The 23,374-nt window shown below is 36.7% G+C and overlaps 1 protein-coding gene across 11 annotated transcripts in view; it reads right to left on the bottom strand.

Moving 5' to 3' along the window:
- The window catches only part of eya1 (EYA transcriptional coactivator and phosphatase 1), a 136,179-nt gene that overhangs the window by 32,042 nt on the left and 80,763 nt on the right, over positions 1-23,374 (bottom strand). For 2 of the 11 annotated variants that reach the window (XM_089125596.1, XM_089125597.1), the window contains exons 6-12: positions 18,007-18,101; positions 10,564-10,691; positions 10,011-10,076; positions 8,202-8,279; positions 5,495-5,561; positions 4,986-5,131; positions 3,083-3,220 (exon numbers count right to left, since the gene is read on the bottom strand). In XM_089125596.1, the coding sequence (XP_088981722.1) occupies positions 3,083-3,220; positions 4,986-5,131; positions 5,495-5,561; positions 8,202-8,279; positions 10,011-10,076; positions 10,564-10,687 (619 nt within the window). In that variant the 5' untranslated portion in view covers positions 10,688-10,691; positions 18,007-18,101. Of the gene's footprint in view, positions 1-3,082; positions 3,221-4,985; positions 5,132-5,494; positions 5,562-8,201; positions 8,280-10,010; positions 10,077-10,563; positions 10,692-12,481; positions 12,769-18,006; positions 18,102-23,374 lie in introns of those variants that run through there. The other 9 variants (XM_089125599.1, XM_089125600.1, XM_039666713.2 and 6 more) reach the window with 9 other exon arrangements.

Here is a 23,374-nt window from a genome sequence, read left to right as displayed (position 1 = left end):
GATGAATAGAAAGTTCAAAAGAACAGCATTTCTTTAAAATCTTTTCTAACATTATAAATGTATTTACTGTAACTTTTGATCTGTTTTCTAATTTCTTTCCCCATAAAATAAAAAATAAATAAATTCTTACTGACCCCAAACTTTTGAATGGTAGTGATTAATGTTTTCCATTTCAGATCAATTCTGTTCTTTTGAACTTTCTATTCATCAAAGAATCCTGAAATAAAAATGTAAAAAACTGTTTTCAACATGGATAATAATCATAAATGTTTCTTGAGCATCATATTATAATAATTTCTGTAGGATCATGTGACACTGAAGACTGGAGTAATGATGCTGTAAATTCAGCTTTGATCACAGGAATAAATTACACTTCACTATATATTCACATAGAAAACCGCTGTTTTAAATTGTAATAATATTTCACAATATTACTGTTTTTTTTTTTTATCAAATAATTGCAGCCTTGGTGAGCAGAAGAGACTTCTTTTAAAAACACAAAAAATCTTACCGATCTAAAACTTTTGGCCGGTAGTGTATACACACACACACACACACACACACACACACTGCAGCCTCTGCAGCATTGCATCAATAAATTACTTTTTTAAATATATTAAAATAGAAAACAGTTTTTTAATTTTTTTTAAAAAATTATTTCACAATATTACAGTTTTTACTGTATTTTGGATCAAATAAATGCAGCCTTGGTGAGAAAATGATGAAAAAAAAATGATAAATCTTACAATTACTTGATATCCAGATGAATGAATCAAAGGAAATAATCACAATATTTACTGAGAAACTCAATAATTATTCAATTGTGGCATACCAGTAGATAATTCAATAGACATCACAAGAAGCAGCTTTAGAAGTCAAAATATTATTTGTTTTATTTATACAAAATTAAAAAAAAGCCTGATCACTAACACTCAAATTTTGATACTGTCAGATTGTTCAAATTACCATATTATATTATCTCACTAATTTGTGATATATACACTATATGATAAACCCACAATGTGTGACGACTCCAGACCTCATCTGTGTTACATTTCTGGATCGTGATCAGAGAAAGCCAGTGCCGTTCCATTAGACATGAAAGAGCACTGTAAAAACATTAATTTAATTGTATTCCCTCTGACAGCTGGGTGCAGGCTCGCTCTATGAGGGTTATGGGACAACAGTTGGTATATCGTATAGATGGGGGGGTCTACATTTGGCTACCGTGTTGAGACTTTTCCTCTCCAGACCTGCCTAATCGATGAGGCACAAAGAGGAAGCCAATAGAGACAGACTGGCCTGGTTAATGGTCATCTGTCATCTACTCTTGCAGTTAGTGGCTAATGTGTTTATGGCTGCATGGGCTTTGAAAGGAAGACTGAAGGCACCTCAGTTTCAGATTAACAAAAAAACTCTATGCACAGTGGCATTGTTAGATGATAGTTAAAGGGATATTTTATGCAAACAATTTTAATTCCGTTCCAAACATTCCAAAACCTTTTATTTCCATTCCAAACCAGCATGCTGTTATTTTTAGTGAAAAAGGAATTTTGAAAGAAATGGTCTTATTTTTTTTTCGGAAAAGAGCTGCGTGAAGATGATCTTCAGGTTTGGAATGACATAAAGGTGAATAAATTATGGCATAATTTTCATTTTTGGGTTAACTATTCCTTTGAGGACTATTCATACCAAATTTTGCACAAAAACAGACAAAATGAATAAACATTAACTTAACATAACATTTTTAAATGATACAAAACATCTCTACAAAGTCCAAAATATCCTATTGTGATGAGCATTCAAGTGATCTGAGACAGTTTTGGAATTATTTTGGGAATAAGGACCTTGTTTAGCTTCCAGATGATAAAAAAAATCGACCTAGTTGTCAAATAAAAGCACTTGAATGCTCATCACAATAGGATATTTTGGACTTTGTAGAGATGTTTTGTATCATTTAAAAATTGTATGTTAAATTTTAAATTTTATGTAAAAATTTTATCTTAACATAAAATTTTTAAATGATACAAAACATCTCTACAAAGTCCAAAATATCCTATTGTGATGAGCATTCAAGTGCTTTTATTTGACAACTAGGTCGATTTTTTATCATCTGGAAGCTTAACATAAAATTTTTAAATGATACAAAACATATCTACAAAGTCCAAAATATCCTTTTGTGATGAGCATTCAAGTGCTTTTATTTGACAACTAGGTCAATTTTTTATCATCTGGAAGCTAAACAAGGTCCTTATTCCCAAAATTATTCCAAAATTGTCTTAGATCACCTTGTGAATATAATAGATTTGATGCACACTTTGGGTTCTATACTTTCATGACATTCAGTCTTATTGGACTTGAGCGGTGTGAACAGGCCTTTAAACTTCTGCGGTCGGAGCAGGGTAACACTTACAACCCTAGTGTTGGAGCAGCATCAGCAGTAACAGAACATTTCTACTTACGAGGCATGGAAAAGAAGCTTCCACAGACCACATATGTCACATTATTTATTGTGAGATGCTCTGGAGAGATTTCAAAAACAAGGAGATGTTTCTACTGTCACACATTATTTGGAGATTAGAGAGCTCAAACCAGCACTAACCGTTGGAGGCCCGAAGGAAAACACTAGAGGGAGAAACGGAACGACAGAAAAAGACTGTTGGCTTTGGAGCTGGGACAATGTCTCAGAAAAAACAAAACGATAAGAAAAAAACACTGGGTGGCAGGAAATTTGCTTGATGCACGTTTAATTCCCAGTGCGCAAGTGTGACTTCCATGAACTGACCTCAAATACGAGAGTACTTGAGAACGTACATGGCCAAGTGCGAAGTAGAAAAAGATTGGTCTTAAAGAGGAAAAAAGGGATTTTTTCCATCTGTGTTGTTTCTCTTCAGGCCTAATGCAAAAAAGACTGTGTCCAACTACAACCTAATACAACCATCTGCTCGGGGATGTTACGAATTGGTCCGTGTCTGCCATTAATTGCGTCCTCTTTTGAAGGGGGCTTGAGAGGAATCACCGCTCTATTTTGTCACTGCATTGGGAAGAGCAAAAAGGGAAAAGAGAAGAGGGTGATCCTGACCTTGCATCTGGTAACTGTAGGGCGCTTGTCCCGTCTGAGGCGTAGAGAAGCTGGAACTATAGCTGAGGAAACCACTCTGGCCTGGAGACTGGGCCTGGGTCAATCCACCCTCTGTCTTGATGCCTGCCCACAATGGACCTAAATCAGTTAGTGACATCAGAGCAGCATGATGCACAATCCTCAGTGATACTCTTTCCACTTTAATCAAAAATGAAAGATAATGGTGGCTTGTTTCGCAAAGGGCCATGGTTCAAGCAACCTTTGCATTGAAGTGTTTGCGCCAAACCCAACACAGATTTCCAAGAATTTGCTGGTAGGAGTTAAAACAAACCATTTTTTTTTGATTAGATTGAATCAGGCCCAATGAAGGTTTGCATTTTGCTTCCACTCAAACAAACATGTGAACTCTCGGGAGAATATTCGAGATTGTTCTACCTAAACAACATTATCTGTGCGCATATTTTCGCAAAAGGTTTCACAACGTTCAAAACCCTTGGAAAAACATTTCCAGGTTGAGTTGGGTTCAGTGTGTACAGGATAAACTGAAATCTTTATATCTCCCATATCTGTCGAACTAGCATGAAATTAGCAACTGTCAGGGGGAGTCACTGAGTCTGCAAACGCAAAACAAAAGGTCAGCAGAGTCCCAAGTTTCGACTGAAGGTGGGAAAAGGAGCTGCTAAGGGCTGAGGTAAGCGTTAGCATAATCTTAGTGATCAGTACATTGTTAGCTAAGCTTTAGAATTAATCTTTAAGTGCTAAAAGCTAACCTGCGTCTCATTTTATGACTTTCAGTTTAATAAACTGCATCAATGGAGGAGCCAATAAACATTAAATATTGGCCTGTTTTCACCAAAAAAAAAAGGAAATATCTGAAAAGTGGGGTATGTACAATAAACCTGGTAGTAAGGTTTAAAAAGTTAGCTAATGTAATGTTTGCGAAGTAGGCTAAACATTATTGACAAAAACATGACATTGTTTATAAAGATGTTCAAATTTCAATCACTGTCTGCAAATAAATAAATTAAAATACATTTTAAAAATGACCAAAATTCTGAAACATTTGCACTCACACCTTTTAATAAAGATTCCATCAGTCCATATTAACGTATTGTATTGTATTATGGCGGAAAATATAATACCCAGATAGCAAACTGACATTGAATCAATGTGGAAAAATGACATCGAAACAACATTGATCTGGCATTGTTTTGCTCATCGAATTAACGTTGAACCAACGTCAGACGCGTCATTCTTCAAAACTAACGGAAAATCAACATGAAATCAACGTTGTTTCAACGTTAGGAAAGCAAACCAATTGCAAACCAATTACCAATTTTCATTTAGCTTTGTCTGAATGTCTGACGTTGGTTCAACATTAATTCGATGAGCAAAACAATGTCAGATCAGCGTTGTTTCGATGTCATGAGGGACGTCGTTTCCACGTTGATTCAATGTCAGTTTGCTGTCTGGGTATGGCGGTCTTTATATATTAGGTGTCTTTAACTACTATGTACAAACATTTTAATTAATGATTTGACACAACGCACTTATGTATTTACATTATGATAATAATTACCTGAATTTAATTATTTATGTAATTACAGCAATGATTACACTTTTGACCCTTCCTTTCTGTTTTCCCCCACCGATACCACCAAACCTGTCTCTAAACGTATCCATATTCCACCTCAATAGCAGCACAAGTGTTTTGCAATACAACATCAATACAATAAGTACATTGTAGTTATTTTTGGATGCTACTACATAGTGGTTTAAGACACCAAATATAAAGTGTGACCTAGAAATGTGTTGTAAGGGTGGGAGTTCATCTGCTTGAGTGAAAAGCAAAGCCCAAACAAAAAGCTTTAAGGCATAGAAAAGAATAAAGTGAATGAGTTACCATAGGCTGGAATCCCGTAGGGCTGGCCTGGCTGAGAGTACGTGCCATAGGCAGCAGCCTGCTGCATTCCTGTGGTGTATTGCGTCTGTCCGTACGCGGCCATATTTTGGGCGGAAGGAGTCGGAAGAATGTGTGGATAGGGTCTGCTATTTGAGAGCAAAGTAAGAGAAAAGAGAGACGTGTAGTTTTACCCAAAAGCCCATCTCGTAAAATTTGCTCAAAGACAAATTCTGTGTGATTCTGCTACTTAATCATAAATATTTGGCCAAGCTGTGCAACGTAGAAAACTCGAGCCATTAAGCAGCTGATATACATTGCGAAAGAAAAATAAATCACACGGGAAATTTTCGCAAGATAATAATTACAACAGATTTTGGAATATGCAAGCTGCAGACATCAATGAAAACAAAGCAGCTGGAGAGTCCAGAATCTGGCAGAAGGATCTAATTAAAGGCCCAAATGAAGTTGGATGCTGCTTATTTTTTAAAGAAAAATAAAAGAAGCCTTACTTGGAAGGGTAAATCTGGGGAGAGAACTGGTGAGTTTGTCTTGGGCTGAAGCCACTGGTTCCAATGGCTGTGGAGAGTTAAAAAGAAAAGAGGCAAGCACATTCGAACATTAAAAAATAAGGCAAATATTATTCTTTGCCAACAGAACTTCTGGAATCCAAGGAAACAGTAATTACATTGCATTACACTATTTATTTCACTAACCTTATTTTAGGTTGATAAATTAAGAGCAATAACGAAGGAAAATAATCAGGTAATATGGGAGCGTTTTTCTGCTGACTTGTATACATAAAAAAAAAAAAAAAAAATACACCGGATGGAAAGGCCTAGTGTCCACAAACACGCACACACACAGAGCTGGGAATGATGTATAGCTGTGCACACTGGAGAGGGTTTAAAGTGGACTGTACAATGAGAAATCATCAGGCCTGATTACAGGTAAGTAGTACACATAAGGAGCCTTCATTAGACACATACCGGCCCCGTGGTTCCCAGCCCTTAATGACGGTGTGGAGGGCCATTCAGTTAACTCACACAAACACCAAAGAGCAACATGAGATCTTTTGATGTGCCAGTGAATGCATGACTTAAGTCTGGGAACTTGCGCTCAAATTGTAGTGCCCTTAAAAGGTACCTTTCACGGCCTACCTTTTACATTTCAAAAATGGAATTTTCTAAAAAAAAATCTATTATTATTAATATTAATTTATGTTTAACAACAACAGCAATAATAATAAGAAAAAAAATTAGCGCCGTCAAACGATTAAAATATTTAATCATGATTAATCGCATTAATGTCGTAGTTAACTCGCGATTAATTCGCAAATTTTTATCTATTCTAAATGTCTCTTGATTTCTTTTTCTCACATTATTTTTTTCTTATTTTAATGCCCTTATCAACATGGAAAAGTGGATTGGATTGCTTTGTGCAAATGTTTTTTATTTTTTTTTATTGAAAACAACATTGGCATATACGGTGTTCAACACTTCTCACTTGGAGCAAATAATCTCTCACACAACGTAACACTGCCCACCAATAAAAGGGTGAAAGAAATACTGACGAGGTCCTGATATTGACGAGGGGGCGGAGAATTCGCATCATCTGTGTGTGTGTGCGCCTGGCAATCAAGTGGTATTTTAGACTGGACGTGCTGCGTTCACAACGACAAAACACACAGATCACTTTGGTCTTGTCAATTGAACCATTTGGCAACTTTTTTAGTAAAGTTTCCATTCAGAATCTTATTGGCATCCATTTCGGCGTCTCGCGCTCGTCATCTACTCAAAACATAACGTTAACCAACTATTTGGCTGGCTCGCAAGCCCAAACGAGTGTGTGCGGCGTGCCTGTTGTTTTGTTTCCGGTCTAGCTAGATCCACTTGCGCTTTGGTCGACGAAAAAATTGACGCCGTTAAAACGGGTTTGTGTTAACGCCGTTAATAACGTTTTAACTGACAGCCCTAGAACAAATATAAAGAAACTTTTAATTGTAAGTATTCGACTTTCTTTTTTTTTTTTTTAAATAACCACTACTAATAATACTATTAGGCTGGCTATTGCCATTTATAGATTGCTAGATATAAGCCTAGGTCCTTTGTGCATTACCATTTATAGGGTTTGGATGTCTTTCTTTGGGTTGAAGGTATTATGAATATTGTGATTTTGTGAATAATTGGCTGTGACATCTAAAGTAAGGGCTAGTTAAGTACATGTAGCTCTTGCTCGATGTAACTGTATTCTCAGTGCCCTGAAAACGAAGCCTTTTCCCCCACACTTCAGCACCTGGTCTGGGCAAACACAGAACCTCTGCACAACTGCATCCCTCGAGTATATAACAGTCTCAAATGACTTCATTTCATTCATATTCTCAGAGATAGAAGTCCGAGCCATGAATTATAAGAGTCTAACATAAAGGTATCAGGTACTTAGTCAAATAGGTAGGGAAATAAGACAAATTAGCAGGAATGTAATACTCCATGAAAAGTTTTTGCATTTGCTTAGTAAGTAATGTGAGGAGTCTATAACATGAAGTCGATCTATCTAAATTTGTATGCGCAAGTTTGAAGAAAGACCATTGAGAGTGTAACATTTTTGACAGGGTGCAAGTGAGCTGTTTTTCTGTGAAACGATTAATCGCGATTAATCGCATCCAAAATAAAAGTTTGTGTTTACATAATATGTGTGTGTGTAGTGTGTATAATTATTTTGTATATATAAATACACACTCATGTATATATTTAAGAAATATTTTCATGTATATACTTTATATATATATATATATATACAAAATTAATATTATACATAAATATAAATATTCGATATATTAATAACACATTTTTCTTAAATATATACATGTGTGTATTTATATATACAAAATAATTATACACGCTACACACACATATATTATGCTAATACAACGTCTTACAGTTATCAAAATTAAATCCAAAGTTCAACGATTTAGAAAGCCTGAATCATGCATCTAAAAGTGTGAGGGCCACGGTGACAGGGTGTCACTCGATTATGGCCGAGAAGGGGGCTGGGAGGTTCATAACTCAACGCCTGTTGGCATGGGAACTGAGACAGAGCCTCATGCTACTAGAACCCCAGCCACAGGGACACTTCCTGGGCCTCTGCTTATCAGTAACCCATCTCTGGGATCATCTCCCACCAGTCAGCTCTACAGCTTTGAGTGTGTGCGTGCCGTACCTGATCCTGAGAAGCTGTCTAGAGAGCCGTCTGCTACAGAGGTGGCGATTTCACTGCTGCTCATTGGCTCTGTTTTAACTGCAAACAGAAGGAAAGCAGAGCATTTGTGGCACAGCACTAGCACTAGTCAGTCACACTACAGGCAAACGCCTCTCTGCTTGTAAAACCAACATACTTAATCTCAAGGTAATGTGCAAATTTAAAGCATAGCAGAAAAACAAACTTCTGTAATTGTCAAAGTGCTCATCCAGATTGTTTCATTGGCTCACAATGTGAAAGCATCATTAGGAGGTTGGGTTTTGTAAGGATGTAATGCACTGGGGTTTCTATTGAGATAATAGAGCTTTCAGGGTTCCACAGTTCTGTCCTAGCTAACTCACAGGAGAGGCCAATAATTAAAGCTAATCTCTTTTACAAATAAGACAAGGACAATTCCCTTCCAATACACACAGCTCGGGTGTTGATTTAAGGACAACAGCCATAATACATCTTATTTAAATGCAAAAACCTCTCCAATCTACTTCTGACAGAAAGACATGAAACAATGTTCAAAAGTTTGGGGTCAATACGTTTTTTTTCTATCATTTTTATTTTATTATTACTAAAATTGCTAAGTAGCACAACTGGCATCAACATAATAATAAAATAATAACATAAAAAATGTTTCTTGTGCAGCAAATCAGCATATTATGTGACACTGAAGACTTGACTAATGGTTGTTGAATATTTAAAAATAAAAAAATATATATTTAAAATTAATAATATCCCAAAATATTACTGCTTAAATAAAAAAAGCACCCTTGGTGAGCATAGGAGATTTACAAACACCAAAATCTTACCAACCCCAAACTTTTGAATGACAGTATATACATATGGTTGTTTTTTTTAAGATTACTTTTTCTACATTGAAAGTTGACCTTTTATTTAATGCCAACTGATCTATTCTAAAGGGTTAGTCACTTGATTTCTTACCGGAAGGGTTTTATGTAGCATCAAGGGAAAACAGGCAAAAAAAGGTGGAATTTAATGGCAGGAATAAACTGTGGAATGCATGGACGTGCATCATAATTGATATGTCAAGGCAATGCATGGTGTATAAAAAAAGGTTTTGACCCAACCTCTCGAACTACAATGAGGGCAACCAGGAGACGATTTCACAGCGTTTAGACAGGCCCGGATCTTTGAAATGAATCCATCTCTGTCTCAGGAGGGGGTGGGGTGCAGGTTTACATTTATGAAAACAAAATTCTCTATGTGGGTACAGAGTCATGCCCACTGAAATCCCTCACGGCTGAGGTAGCCATCAGCTTGTCATGTCGAACATGTTGCAGCTATGCTCTCCCTCAAAGGAACACATGTCGATGAGGAGCGGTTTGAATGCGTACCAACGCTCCCCCCACCCCTCCTTCTCGAAGGGATACGGGAAAATAGCGGCACGGCACATGCAGAAACTAGTGCAGTCAAGTCTTATCACATACCACACATAACCATAAAACCGTCCTGCAGAACATCAAAATAAAAAGGCTAAACGCACATTACGCGTGCCCACAGCTTCACCACCATTCATTGAAAGAATGGAATCAAAGCCAAAAAGTCTCAAACCATGCTTTCAACAGATTCACCATAACACAACACAGAATGCCAAACAAGAGTCCAAATGAAAGGCACAATAGTTGAAGAGATGTGAGCACATCCAATCGGCTTTTAATCAGATTTGAATTGGCAGAGTGAAATGACTATAAAGCGTGTGTAGTTTCACATGTGACGCCAAGTATTGGCCTTTCATCGTTTCGCCAGAACTGCACAAACCTGCAGCGGACTGTGAACTAGAACTTAACAACCAGTCAGCTGTGGTAAGCATAGTGATGTTATCACCTATGGGGAGAAAGAACGGGACAGGACACATGACAATCTGCACTGTCACAGGTTGGGGCTTATCACTACAGAAATGGAGAAAAACCACAGTCAAGATTACATTATGTAAACTACTTCAGAGCTGAATACAATTTTTATGGGCTGTAACATGATCTGTGAAAACACAGAAAGATCTACAGTTTATATAGTGCACGTATTCATGTAGTTCTAAAAGTGCACTGTTGCATGAAGAATAATTTGTTTAAACATTTAGAATTAAAATATTACAGCAAGGTCAGGGAAACACATTCACATATATATTTATTATTAACAATGGTGATGTTTGACTCATAAGAGCAAAACATATCCATCAGAGCAAAAACAATTAGATGTTTAACACAGATTAACTTTTCACAATAGCATAAATGCTATGCAAAGGATGTTAAAAATAGTGTGCTGTAGCACAGTAATGAAGGTATAAGACCAACGGGAGGTTGAGAAAACGTACCTTCAGTGCCATTTGGTGTCATGGAATTGTTATTTATATGCGAGTTGTCGATGTTGGGACCGTTTGGGGACTCACTGCTTCCACTTACTCGGCTGTGTGGACTAGCTAGATCCTGCATTTCCATAGACCTGAGAGGAAGAAACACACAGACAGTCACATGCTATTGAATGACACACGCCCACACACACACACACACACACACAAACTAATCAACAGGAGATCTGAAATATGAGTGATCACTAGAATAAATATTGATGTATTGCATTTACTAAAAAAAAGGATTAAATAATACACTTTTAAAATTAAAACATATAGGCTACACGAACAAATATGTCTAACCACATTATTCACTGTAAAAAAAAAAATATTTTCATGATTTGTAATCACAACATTTTTTTCTTTTGTCAAATCAACTTAAATAATTGATTTAGTTCAGATAACATGATATTTTGAGTTTCTGATGGTTAAATCAATCTCCTTCGTTGTATTAACTCAATTTTTCCATTTCAATAAACTTAAAATTAAGGGAATCAGGTTACTTCATTTTTTAAGTTAAACCAACATTATTATTTTTTTTACAGTGTTGGCAATCATTCTTAAGTAGCTAGAATATATATATATATATATATATATATATATATATATATATATATATATATATATATAAGTAGCTAGAATATATTTTTCCATTTTAGCTACATGTGAAACATATTATGAAAATTATGAACGATAATACAAATAATAATTATCGTTTAAAAAAAAAACTACACCAACATTATTATTTTTTTACAGTGTTGGCAATCATTCTTAAGTAGCTAGAATATATATATATATATATATATATATATATATATATATGAAGAGTTCAGATGCAAAAGCCTCTAAGTGCCATTTCAAATTTTCTTCTAAAATGACCATTTTTATCAAACTTGTATATTTAAGTTCACTAATTTCACTTAAATGGCAATGAAGATTACCTATTAATTGTCATTTAAGTGAAATTAGTGAACTTAAATATACAAGCTTGATAAAAATGGTCATTTTAGAAGAAAATTTCAAATGGCATTTAGAGGCTTTTGCATCTGAACTCTTCATATATATATATATATATATATATATATATATATATATAAGTAGCTAGAATATATTTTTCCATTTTAGCTACATGTAAAACATATTATGAAAATTATGAACGATAATACAAATAATAATTATTATCGTTAAAAAAAAAAAAAAAACTACATTAGACAAGAACATTCCAGCATCTCTCCAGAGAAATGCGCTTAACACGGACCTTCCCCTGAGGCACATCAAATGACATTTGACACAAATTTAACAATTAATGAGACATCTGATGATTGATTGACTTTCTCATTTTAAGCATTAAAAATTAACCACCACTGGCCCCTTAGCGCACGCTGCAATTTTCATACGTTCATTTCCCCCAGCGATCTCTGATCTGAAGCCGTGTGAGAGAGGCGTGTGATTGCGAGGCCTCAAACCTCGACTGAAGAGTTCACTAAAGCATGCTGTTTGCTCTGGCGAGCGTCTTAATTGTTTCTTTGTTTATGTACCGAGGGCCACGCCACTGAAAACATTATTCTACTGGCTCCATCGCGCACTCGCGGGATTTTATTATGCATAGCAAATGGAAGGTCAGGCCAGTGTGCGTCTGCGGTCGGATGTATGTTACGGGTGTTTGTGTGTGATGTGAGCGTGGCCGCGAAACTAAAACACACATCAGTCTTCAGAAAAGCATTATTGCGCTAATTGCGGCAAAAACATAATGCCTTGCGTGCCGCTCTGCCAGAATCAATTAGGAATGGTCGTGTCCCTGCTATCAACAAACATTTGGATTTTTTTATGAATAGCAAAGAGGAGGAAACAAGAAACGTTTTATCAGCGTAGATTATCATACCTCTTTTTCTTGATCGGCTATAAAATATCCGTTACAGCTGGTCGCAGTTAAAACAAGGGAAAAATAATCCATGCCATGGAGATGTAAAAAAATAACGTCAGTTTCTGACACAAACCGCATTTGTCAAATGTTTTCCTAAATCCCTCTGTCCAGTTTCCATCACACTTCCAGACACTTTCTCCAGAAGTTCTGAAAACCGGTGCACTTTGCTAAACAAGTGGTTGCTTTTCAGTGATGCTGCTGGCAGCAAATCAACTCCCTCTTACCTGAAACTGGACAAACCTCAACCATCTGTCAAACAATGTTCCCCCCCCCCCCCTCCCTCTCTCCTTTTCTTTCTTTCTTTCTTTCTTTTTTCGTTCTTTCTGTCCTTCCTTTCTTTTCTTTCTTTCCACCTGCCAGGACCCTAAAAACAATATCCCTCCTTGTTATTTCAGCTCAGTGTCTCTGTGAAGACCCATCCGTGCCACAATAGACGTTGTCTGAGAAAACATTTTTGTTATTCTCACACAGAATGGGAAGAGAGGAGTCGGTGGAACAGAGAGGCACATTGTCTGGTAGGCTCAACCCCTCCACCGTTGTTTCCTCCTTCCAGGTCTTCCCTCCTCCCGGGCCCGGCCGAATGACGGAAAGGTGATTCATCATTGGCCTACGACAGCTGCAAACTGGATTAGTCCTCCCCCAATCAACATGCAAAGCGGCTTAGCCAAGGTAAGCAGGAAAGGGAGGGGCGGGTGTTCGGAAAGGGGGGGTGTTTTGGGTTAGCGAACTGGGGGCGCCTGCTTGAGGTCGCTGCCGCTGTTGCCTCCGAAAGTGTATGGGGAGGGGGGTCTGTGAGAGATGGGACTTTGTTGAACAGAAGCAAGTCAAGCATGACACCCCTAGCATCTTTCATCTGCAATTGACACTATCTGAAATTTATCTACACTCCCCCTCTCCAGGCACACTGGCAGTTCCTAATGGATGATTGGGGTTTAGGGAACGCCGGACCACTATAGATACCATCCTGTACAATAAATCCGAGTGTATTGAGTGCATCTCAATATTAATATTATGTAATATTATCCTGATATAGTAATCATTATGAGCACAAGTTGTAATTGCTGCCTAACACGTTTGTTGTGTTGTTGCTAACCTGAATAAATTAACTATTAACATTCATTACATTACATTTTCGCTATATTTCTGCTATATGGGACTTTGACACTCATCTCTGGCTGATAACAGAATATTTATTGTTAAAAGCACTGAAAAAAATTTCTGTAAAGCTGTTTTGATGCAATATATATTGTGAAAAGCGCTATGCACTGCCTTACATTTTTAGTACAATGTACTTTAGTACCTTAAGTAAAATCAACTTGGATGTTAAAGTCATTTCAACTTAAATAACAATAAATTGACTTAAAAAATGAGTGACAAAAACTTTTTGATGAGCAATGTAAAAACATATGTTATTGATGATATATATATTTTTTTACAGTGTATAAATAAACTTGAATCTTGTAAAAATCAGTCCACATATGTTTCACATGACACTTCAAATGTCGCTATTACTCTTTTTTCGTAGTCGACAATTACGTTTTGCCGTCCACTTCTGCACGGATACCTGCGGCGCTATTTCCCAATTTCAGACCGGAGCCGAACTGTTGGATCTAGGTCACAGTGATCCGGCCTTTCCACCAAAAATGTCTGAAAAATCCCTGCATGAATTTTTAATGCTGGGCTGTTTTCATGATGTAGTAACCCGAGCTGTTTGGTCTTGGTGTTTTTTCGCCCCCCGCCCCCCCCTCTTGGCCGAGTTGTAATGAATAGTCAAGTTTTTCAAATTTCTCTTTCGGTCTTCTTTCTCTTGACCCCGTCTAGTCACATTAACACACTTTTCGTGCCCTAAAGTCGTCCGTTACATCATCTGAAGCTTGGGAACGTTACTTTGGCTTGCTATAAAAAGTTCAGCACAAATTGGTTCATTGCAAGAAAAAGGGAGATGAATAAGGGAGATATAAAGACCTTGCCACGGCCTGCATTCAGCGCCCTGAGCTTACGAAGCATTACGCATGCCGGTCTCGCGGCAGAGCCCCTCATCCAGCAGGTGATTTTCACCAGGTGAACAGGGAGGGGCTGGTGGGCTTTTAAAAGCGAAAACAAGCCCTTGTCCTGTACTGCTAAATATTTATTGTTTAAACAAAAAAAACAAAAAAAAAAAGAGAAAGAGAAAGAGGTGCATTCAGCATCTTTGATGTGTGCTTGAATTCAACCTGAACTGAGCCGTCTTTGAAGCTCTCAGGAACAAAGAGCTGCGTTGGAAGTGTCATCAAAAAAGCCAAACACGCTTCACTCACGACTGTTTGCACGGCTTTTTGTCTCGCTTTGCTTATTTCAAGCGCTGCGTTTCCATGTGCAAACACCGCCGGGCTTTTAACATTGATCATTATAGAGCACGCGGGCTGTCTGAGCTGCTCTGGCACGGATGAGATTCACCTGAATACTTAAGCTCTGATGTAATAACATATTTGGTAGCATTTATTATATTTTTGTAGGTGTACAATTTAGGGAAAACCGCCAATTGTAGTTTTCAAATGTAAAAATTCAGAATGAAATGGTTTATCCTGCTTGCTTTCCAGCCAGGGTTGACAAGATTGTAATTTTATAAGGCAAGACATGCATGTTCCTTTTTGAATTTTATAGGTTATGCAAAACATGTGTTGTAAGATTCTAGTTTTGAAAAAAACAACGCTTTAATCAAAATAACTTTAAAACAACTAATCCCAACTTAAGCTGGTCAGCTGAATCCACATGGTGGCCCAGGAAAAATAAATCCACATGCAAAGAATGTCGATGTAGACAACAATTGAACACAGATGTGACTAGAATTAGACACAGTTTACAAAATGCTACACTTCACTGGACTCTGTGAGCATAGAGCAAAGACATGTGCACCACCAACAAAACACTAATTACCTTATATACCTATATATACTGTATATAGACTATAAGGACAGAATAATACATTTGTGCCTATAATATCAGGCTTCATTTTATCGCAGACATGCTTTCAAGTTTTTTTCCCCCTCTGTAACTGAATTATGGATTTAAAATTGTAAAAATTGTAACTTTAAAATAAAGCGTGACATGAAAACTATTCAATATGTATTGATACACGAGGCCCATACTATTAGTTCTCAAATTACCCATTTATGGGCAAGCGCAAACTTGGGACATGTACTTTTAATTTTTAATTTAAACTTTTAGAATGTTGTGTAATTAAAAATGTAAATTCCGAACACATGCTGTGTTTGTTGGTGTGCAATTTATCCCTTCCATTTTGTTCAGTCTGACATGAAGCTCAAGCGATGGACAGCGCAGCTACATTAAATCTGTTAATTCTGAGCTCCTCAACCCTTAAATTATTTCCAGAAGTCCGTCCGCTTTGAGAGTCCATCAGAGAAGATTTAAGGTACACGTCTGATCGAATTCTCCCCATCGCAGTCACAGAAAAAAAAAAAAAGCGATCACATTGCGAAAACGTAAAAACCATTACATTTTAATGCATCCTTAATTTCATTGTTTCATCGGCTTTTAATTTTGCATTGTAAAATGTGTGCACTACAAATTAATTGAATTCTACAAAACCTGATTTTTTTTTGTTGGGCATTTTCATGTTACAGTATTTATTTATTTTCCGCCCATTTTCTTTAAGCCACTGTACTAAAACCTTAATCTTCACAAACGTAAAACAAAAAAAGAAAAGAAAAAGGTTTCAGGTTTAGCTCATCCTCTGCTCTTCTGCTTAAGTAAACAAACTCCTTGATTACATGTAAACAAACACAAAGGAATTGTGAATGTAGAAGAGCCGTGATCAATTGAGCTTCTCAGCCCTTATTTCCTGCTCCCTGAGCGACGTTTTCCCGAGTCCAACAGTGGCATGTTAACAAAATAACATTCTACTGTATTTAGTAAACAGCTAATCGCCACAAACCGTTTCCGCTGTCTCTATCTCATAAACAGTGGAGCGCAGCAGTTTCAATTAACCCTGTGTCTTTCACCGCGCACCGTTTCACAGCTCGGCCTCACACACACGGAACGCATTGGGCCTTCGGCAAACAACGGCACGTCGCGAGGCTGAACGCATGAGGGCTTATCGGAGAGCAAATAATGCAGTCAAACGTACGCCTTATTAAAACAAATACAGAGGGTAAACAGTCCAAATCAAGCAGCACATTATGAGCTAATTAGATAAGCAGGGTTATTGTGCGAAAGGAACACAGACAGGGCGGCTGGAGGCAACACACTGCTCACACACTCTGGAAAAAAACAACAGCTGCCGTAGAATGACCTTACAAATATAATGACATAATTAAACGGAATTTCTGGTTGACAAAAAGTGAAACAAGACATCTGTTTTGAGAATAATTACGCATTTAAATGCTGCATTCTCACGGATAGAAAACAACCCTTCCAAAAATGTACGGGTGTCTTGGTTGCGGTGGCCGTCTGCCGATGTCTTACAAGACAGCAATCTGTCTACCCTAAAACATTCCTGCCTGCAGCAGATGGCATTGGATGTCAACTGCTAAAACTGAACTGGTTTTGTTTTATTCTGCCGGCTGAATAGAATCTTGGGTTTTACTTACTGGATGGAAAATTATGGAAAACTTTATTATCTTAGACCTAAAATGCGGTCATTATTTACAATTCAATCTCTCATTTCAGCGCCTTGTACACCTGTTTTAAAGCACCAAAAAAAGGTAGTTGTCACCTGAGGGCTGAGGAGATGTAAAAAGGTGAATTTGAAAAGGGTGAAGGTGTGAATCAGGTGTGTAAGAGAGAGACCGAGTCACTGGGGATTTAAATTTGAGCGGCAAACAGCGACATGATGCCTTTGGTGCAGTCTTAAAGACTTTAAACTTAAACGCTTTTGCTGAATTTTACAGGGAGTTGTATGTAGAAAACAAACAAAAGAAAAAAAAGACGTGATGTGAGTGTGTTTATCAGAAAATTTTAAATAAAATAGAAATTTGAAGCAACGTGAATTCAAAATACTTTAAAAAAAATACTAAATACTTAGCAATCAGCTTTTTATGAAATTTTATAAATATGATTTGGAAAATGTCAAGTCAAAGCATAGTAGAGCAATTTTCACTTTTAGACATTTTGCAAATTGCTATTTTTAGTCTTTTATGAAATTTAACAAATTGACACTATAGAGGTTTTAACAGTAAATTAGGCAAAGATTCCAAAATATATATTTGGTAAGAGATAAATTGCTAATAACGTTGATAGGATAATATGTCAGAGGTTTGAAATGAGTTTAATTTTGTCCTAAACTGACGTTCATAAAAATATCAAAAACTATGATTTTAAAAAGACCGTTTCGATTTAATCTAAACCTCGATTATGCAAAGTTAAGACACACAGCTGCATTTAGCCATGTGTAAAACTGACATAAAAAGTTTAGCATGGGACACGTAAAATAACAAATGTGGAAGCAAAGGCTGTTAAAAGACAATAAAAAAAATAGTACTCACTACAATTATGGTAGAATCCTTGCACTTTTTCTTTTATTCCTCCTTTTTTTACAATCTTCCGTAGAGTGTCTGTCTGTTCCACAGCAAATAAAGAACTTAAAAAAAGAAAAAAAAAAAAAGTTGACTCTGAGTTGACTTTAAATGCGCAGATTAGCGATAAAAGACAACTTTTTTCTTTTTCATTTTAAGGGTGGAAAGTCATGGTGTGCTAGATCTCAAGAGACAGACTCCGAGCAAGTACGAGAGTTGTCCGATTACTGCTGCGGGCAGTGACTAGCTAGTGTCTGAGGAAGAGGAAAAAAAAGAGAGAGAGAGAGAGACGGTAGAGAGAGAGAGGGAGGGAGGGAGCATGCAGTTTGAAAGCGCAGAAAGTTGCTCGCTGCTCTCTCCCTCTCACAGGAAGACTTTAGTTTGGAGGAGGCACTGGGGAGTTTTCTTCACACCAGTCCTCCATATGTCATTCACTCACAGCTTTAAGCAATATAGCCTTCCTCTAGATTGTATCAGTGATCCTAAGACAATGAAACGGCAGATCCTGCATGCATCTCTGCTAGTCTGCTGGATCCCGTGGCTCAGCACACACACAGCCCAGGGGCACAGCTTTTTCATTTTCTCTCCTGTTTATTTTTATTTTCTTCTGTCCTCAAACCGGTTCTCTTCTGTGGTTGATTCTTTGTGGTTTGTCCCTGACAAAAGGATCCTAGTAGGTATGCATTAAGTAAATATAGTTTGTAAATGATGGAGCTGATTTTATTGGAGCAAACTGGCTCGTCCGATCAGCGTTATAGTGGAAGCCTTCAATCAACAAGTAGACCTCTCAATGCTGTTTGCAAGGTAATGACTGCCGTCTGTCTGCTCCAGCTTATTACTTCATTTGTTTCCGAAATGTACCTTCATCCCTCACTACCAAATGCAATCTATTACATAAAGAAATACAAATATATAGAGAGAGACAGATATAAAAATTAAATATGTATTAAATATATCCAAAAATGTCTCAAATTTTAATTTAACATTTAATTTTAATTTACCATTCATATATATATATATATTTCACACATATTACACAGATCTCAATTAAAAAATATGTATGTACTACATAAAAAATGTAAACAAAAAACAATTTCAAATGTTTAATTTCCCTTTAGAATTACAGATGAAAGTTTACACTCTCATAGGAACACACAACGTGCAGATAATATTGTCAGATAAGGTAATGATTGTTTAATAAGTGTAAGTTATATAACAAAAGCAGCATGTGCCATATTTCATAGACATACAGGCCTATATAAAAACTCATTCATCTTTTGATAGACCCTTACAACATAGCTAGTCCTAAATATCATTCTAAATATAATAGCAGAGTCCATAACAACAAAAATGATAACGACACAGAGAAACTAAATCATTGGAATCACTATATTTTCGAGCTAATGAACCATAAATTCATTAACAGTCAATCCGAATCCATTCAACTTTGAAGAGCTTGAGCATTTGAAGTAGCAGACGACTAAACAACAGTGCGCGTATAATAAACAGAACATTATCATCCACGCTAATATCATTATAGTTATCGTTCTTGGTGTGAACGGCCCTAAAAATAAGCTAAAAAGTGGTCAAAAAGACAAACCGACTCTCACAAACTCATTTACACACCTTGATGATGTGTGATGTGATGAAATGAACTGGACTTGGCAGCCATATATGGGACAACAGGTCAAACCTCAGCCGTCCTCCTCAGTATAAATAGACCCGAGCTTGACTTTTCCTCATCTAGATGTGGCGCACTACTAAAGCAGTTGTCATGCAAATGCACAGGCGTTTACGCTACAGATGTGCCTACAGGTAAAAGCCGGCGTTTCACATTACAGCCTAGGAAAATTAAATATATTGCATTTTGAAGAGGCTCTTGATAACTCAATAGACTAATAAATGCAGAGGGGATCTCAAGTAACTATTCACCGTAGCTGAGGGGTTTATGCGCCAATCGAGTTATAACCCCCTCTCTCGCACATAAAATTAACTTTCAATGTAATTTTGCAGTTATTTTAAAATTGCACAGCATAATTATCCCAAGTAGTTTATGTCTCCCAAGAAAACACTTTCATTTTCCCCTAAGCAAAGGCATCATCGTCAACAGAAAGGTATGTTTCACATTACTGTACCATATAACTATAAATAGTACAATATCAGGTGAAAGATTGCTTATAATCTTCAATAAGACTGAAATTAAAATTCTGAAAGACTCATTAACATGAATAGCAAAACTGAATTCATATCTTGGGAAAATAAAGAAGTTGATAGTTTGTATATATATATATATATATATATATATATATATAAAATCATTTACATTAAAAAATGTATATAAATGCTGATCCTAAATCGGAGAGCCTAAAGGCTTTAACAGCCTTATTTTTCCCCTAGACTTAAACGCTTAGCAAAACTGCCCTTTAGAATTAGACAATCAAGCTTGCAATGTTCCTATTATGTGCCTGTGGTGGACTTAACAAAGATGCATTGATAGTCCTAGACTGACATCAGTGCTAAAACATTACTTGCCAAAAACTATATCAAGCTAGAAATATGAGAAGTGGGTAAGATTAAAAGTGAAGCCGTTCTTTATTAAGGATTATCTTGATGGGACCCTGCAGTCTTGGGAGGCTGCAGAGATGCCTGCTTGAAATGTAGACACATGGGGGGATCTACAGTGTCCTGCGTCGCACTGGGGGTTATCATGAAATTATGTCACAAATGCATAATTATGCTATGATTCATGCTTTGCCCACAGCTGAGCCACTAAAAGCAACTGGCTGAAGTTGAGCTACTCATTACTCACTGAAGTAATTCAGCTGAAAAACAATAAATGAATGCCCTGATGGAATGTCATTATAGGTATTGTATAGCACAATTATACTTCTTTAAACTATGAGCAATACCTGCTCAGAGAAAACGAGAAAATGCACAGTGATTGTGATGCTAATAATGCTAATGCTAATAGACAACAAGCTAAAATCACAACGTCACCGGTTGTTTGCAATCTGCTACCAAAGTGTTTACACAATGTCACACTTTGAGGGGATCAAGTTGCTTTTTCTGCCTGTCTCGCAGAGAACTCTAAAGCTTTCCCCAAGATACGAAACCTGAACTTCAGTCTTTGTCTAATGAAAACAACTTTTTATACATTTTACACTAACGTGAAGGGGAAAAATCTAGGCCTTTAAATCCATGTCCCTGATATGTAGAGGATTGGATATTTTCTTCATTCTTTGAAGGACTTTTGTCATAGTGAGCATATTTTCTGCTTTGAATAACTGAGCAACAATAACTTGTCCCGAACGACTGACAATGTAAAAGAAAAACACAACCAGGTGAAAAAATGAAGTGCGATTTCCATGTGCTAAACTTAAAAATGAACATTTTACTATAATACTTCAGAAACGCTAAGTTATGTACAGGTCACACACACCACACACTCATAACAGCCAATGGCCCAAGTAGTAATTCACCTGTAAATTAAAAGTAAGGTAAAAATACTACTTGTGGGCTTGAAAAATAATTGCATACGATATTCGTGCAGTGACATTATTTTTCAAAAGGAATACATGAATTATTGTATTCAGCAATGACACCTTAAACTAATCAAAAGCGACTTTTATAGTGTTAAAAAAGATTTCAATTTCAAATAAATGCTGTTTATTTGAACTAAAGCATCCTGAAAAAAATAAAAAGTATCAAGGTTTCTCCAAAAAATAGTAAGCAGCACAGTTTTCAAGATTGATAATATAATTCTTGAGCACCAAATCAGCATATTCGAATGATTTCTGAAGGGTCATGTGACACGGAAGACTGGAGTAATCAGCACAATATTACTATGTTTACTGTATTTTTTATTGAATAAGCGTAGTGTATCGTATCAACATACCAGGTTTAGGTATGACAAATAAAAAGGATTCTAATTGTTAATCTGAAAAAACTCCATCCGATACAGTCGGATTCAGAAATAAAAATGATCAAAGCTAAATTCAAAACACACTATACGAGACATTTTATGGATTATACGACTCCGTCAGTGGGTGTTTTTTCTCCCCTCCTGCCTGATCCTACAGACTGCACCATCAATCTCCAAAACTACATTTGCTGATCCAACCTGCCGTGCTTAATTTCACTGTTAGAGAGGAGAACCAATCAGATGGAATCTGCTCGACCCGCTATTCCAAACCCATCTTCATTTGACTCCGGGGCAATCTTTGATGATGATGACGAGTTGTCACCACAATAAAGATTTCGACAGCACAGACAGATAATTTCAAAGCCCCCTAAGGTAAATTAGTAGCAAGCAAAGTGCTTTCAAGTGGTGAATAAAAGCTGCAGTGAAGCTCCATTTCTCCATAAACAAACATCACGTTCATCTGCTGGAAGAACTAATGGATCTGAAGTATGTTCATATTCATGCCTATGAAATACAACTGGATTTCTCCTCAGAATAATTCAGCTGGTTAACCTCAAAAGGACAGTGAATAGATCGAAATTTGCAATCACAGGCAAGACGAACCAAAAAGACGATACATATGTTTCATATTCAGTGATGAAACATCAGCTCATCAGTATGAATTTCAAACTACATTCATGTTTGTACTTTTAGAGATGAAAAAACATCAATGCCGACAGAGTGTTTGTTTAAGAGCGGCACAAAGGACACTTCTGCCCATGAGTGCACTGCAGGCCGCGCTTTATGAGGATTCGAGCACACCTGGTGAAGTTCTATGAGGGCCCTCTGATCCTCAAGAAGGCAGTTTATGACTCTCCAGGGCTCTGAAAAAACAGCAAAACAAGCAAACTACAGAGACCTATTACTCAGAAAGAGACATCACAGAGGATTGTGCTGATATACAGGACATACTCCCTACTAGAGTGTTTATTTAAATGCTGTAGGGTCATTGGGTGTTGTTAAATGGAAGGAAAAATGGCAAATGTTTATTTTTTCAATCAAGAGTGCATTCTAGACACAGATAAAAAAAAAATGTTTCCGATTTCCACCATTTTGGCAGTGTTGATTTTGACAAACTAAACTAGCTACAGGTGTAGCACTTGCAAGTCAAATGAAACCCCAGAATGCATCTGTAGAAATCAAGTGACGTAACATCAACTAAAGCAGTGGCATCAAAACTGTTGGTCGGGAGCATAAGCGACTATTTAAAAATATATATGAATTAAAAAAAAAAAATCAAATGTGTATTTTTAAGAAATTAAGACTTTTATTCAGGAAAGATGCATTTAATTGATCAAAAGTGAGAGTAAAGACTTTTTCATTGAGACCAACGTTTTCAAGTTCAAATAAATTATGTTCTTTTTATTTATCAATGAA

This window comes from Pimephales promelas, chromosome 22 (assembly GCF_988280905.1).
Source record: "Pimephales promelas chromosome 22, fPimPro1.hap1.1, whole genome shotgun sequence".
NCBI classification, from domain to species: Eukaryota; Metazoa; Chordata; class Actinopteri; order Cypriniformes; family Leuciscidae; genus Pimephales; species Pimephales promelas.
Note: the sequence above shows the minus strand (reverse complement) of the source record. Positions and strands in the feature narration are given on the sequence as shown.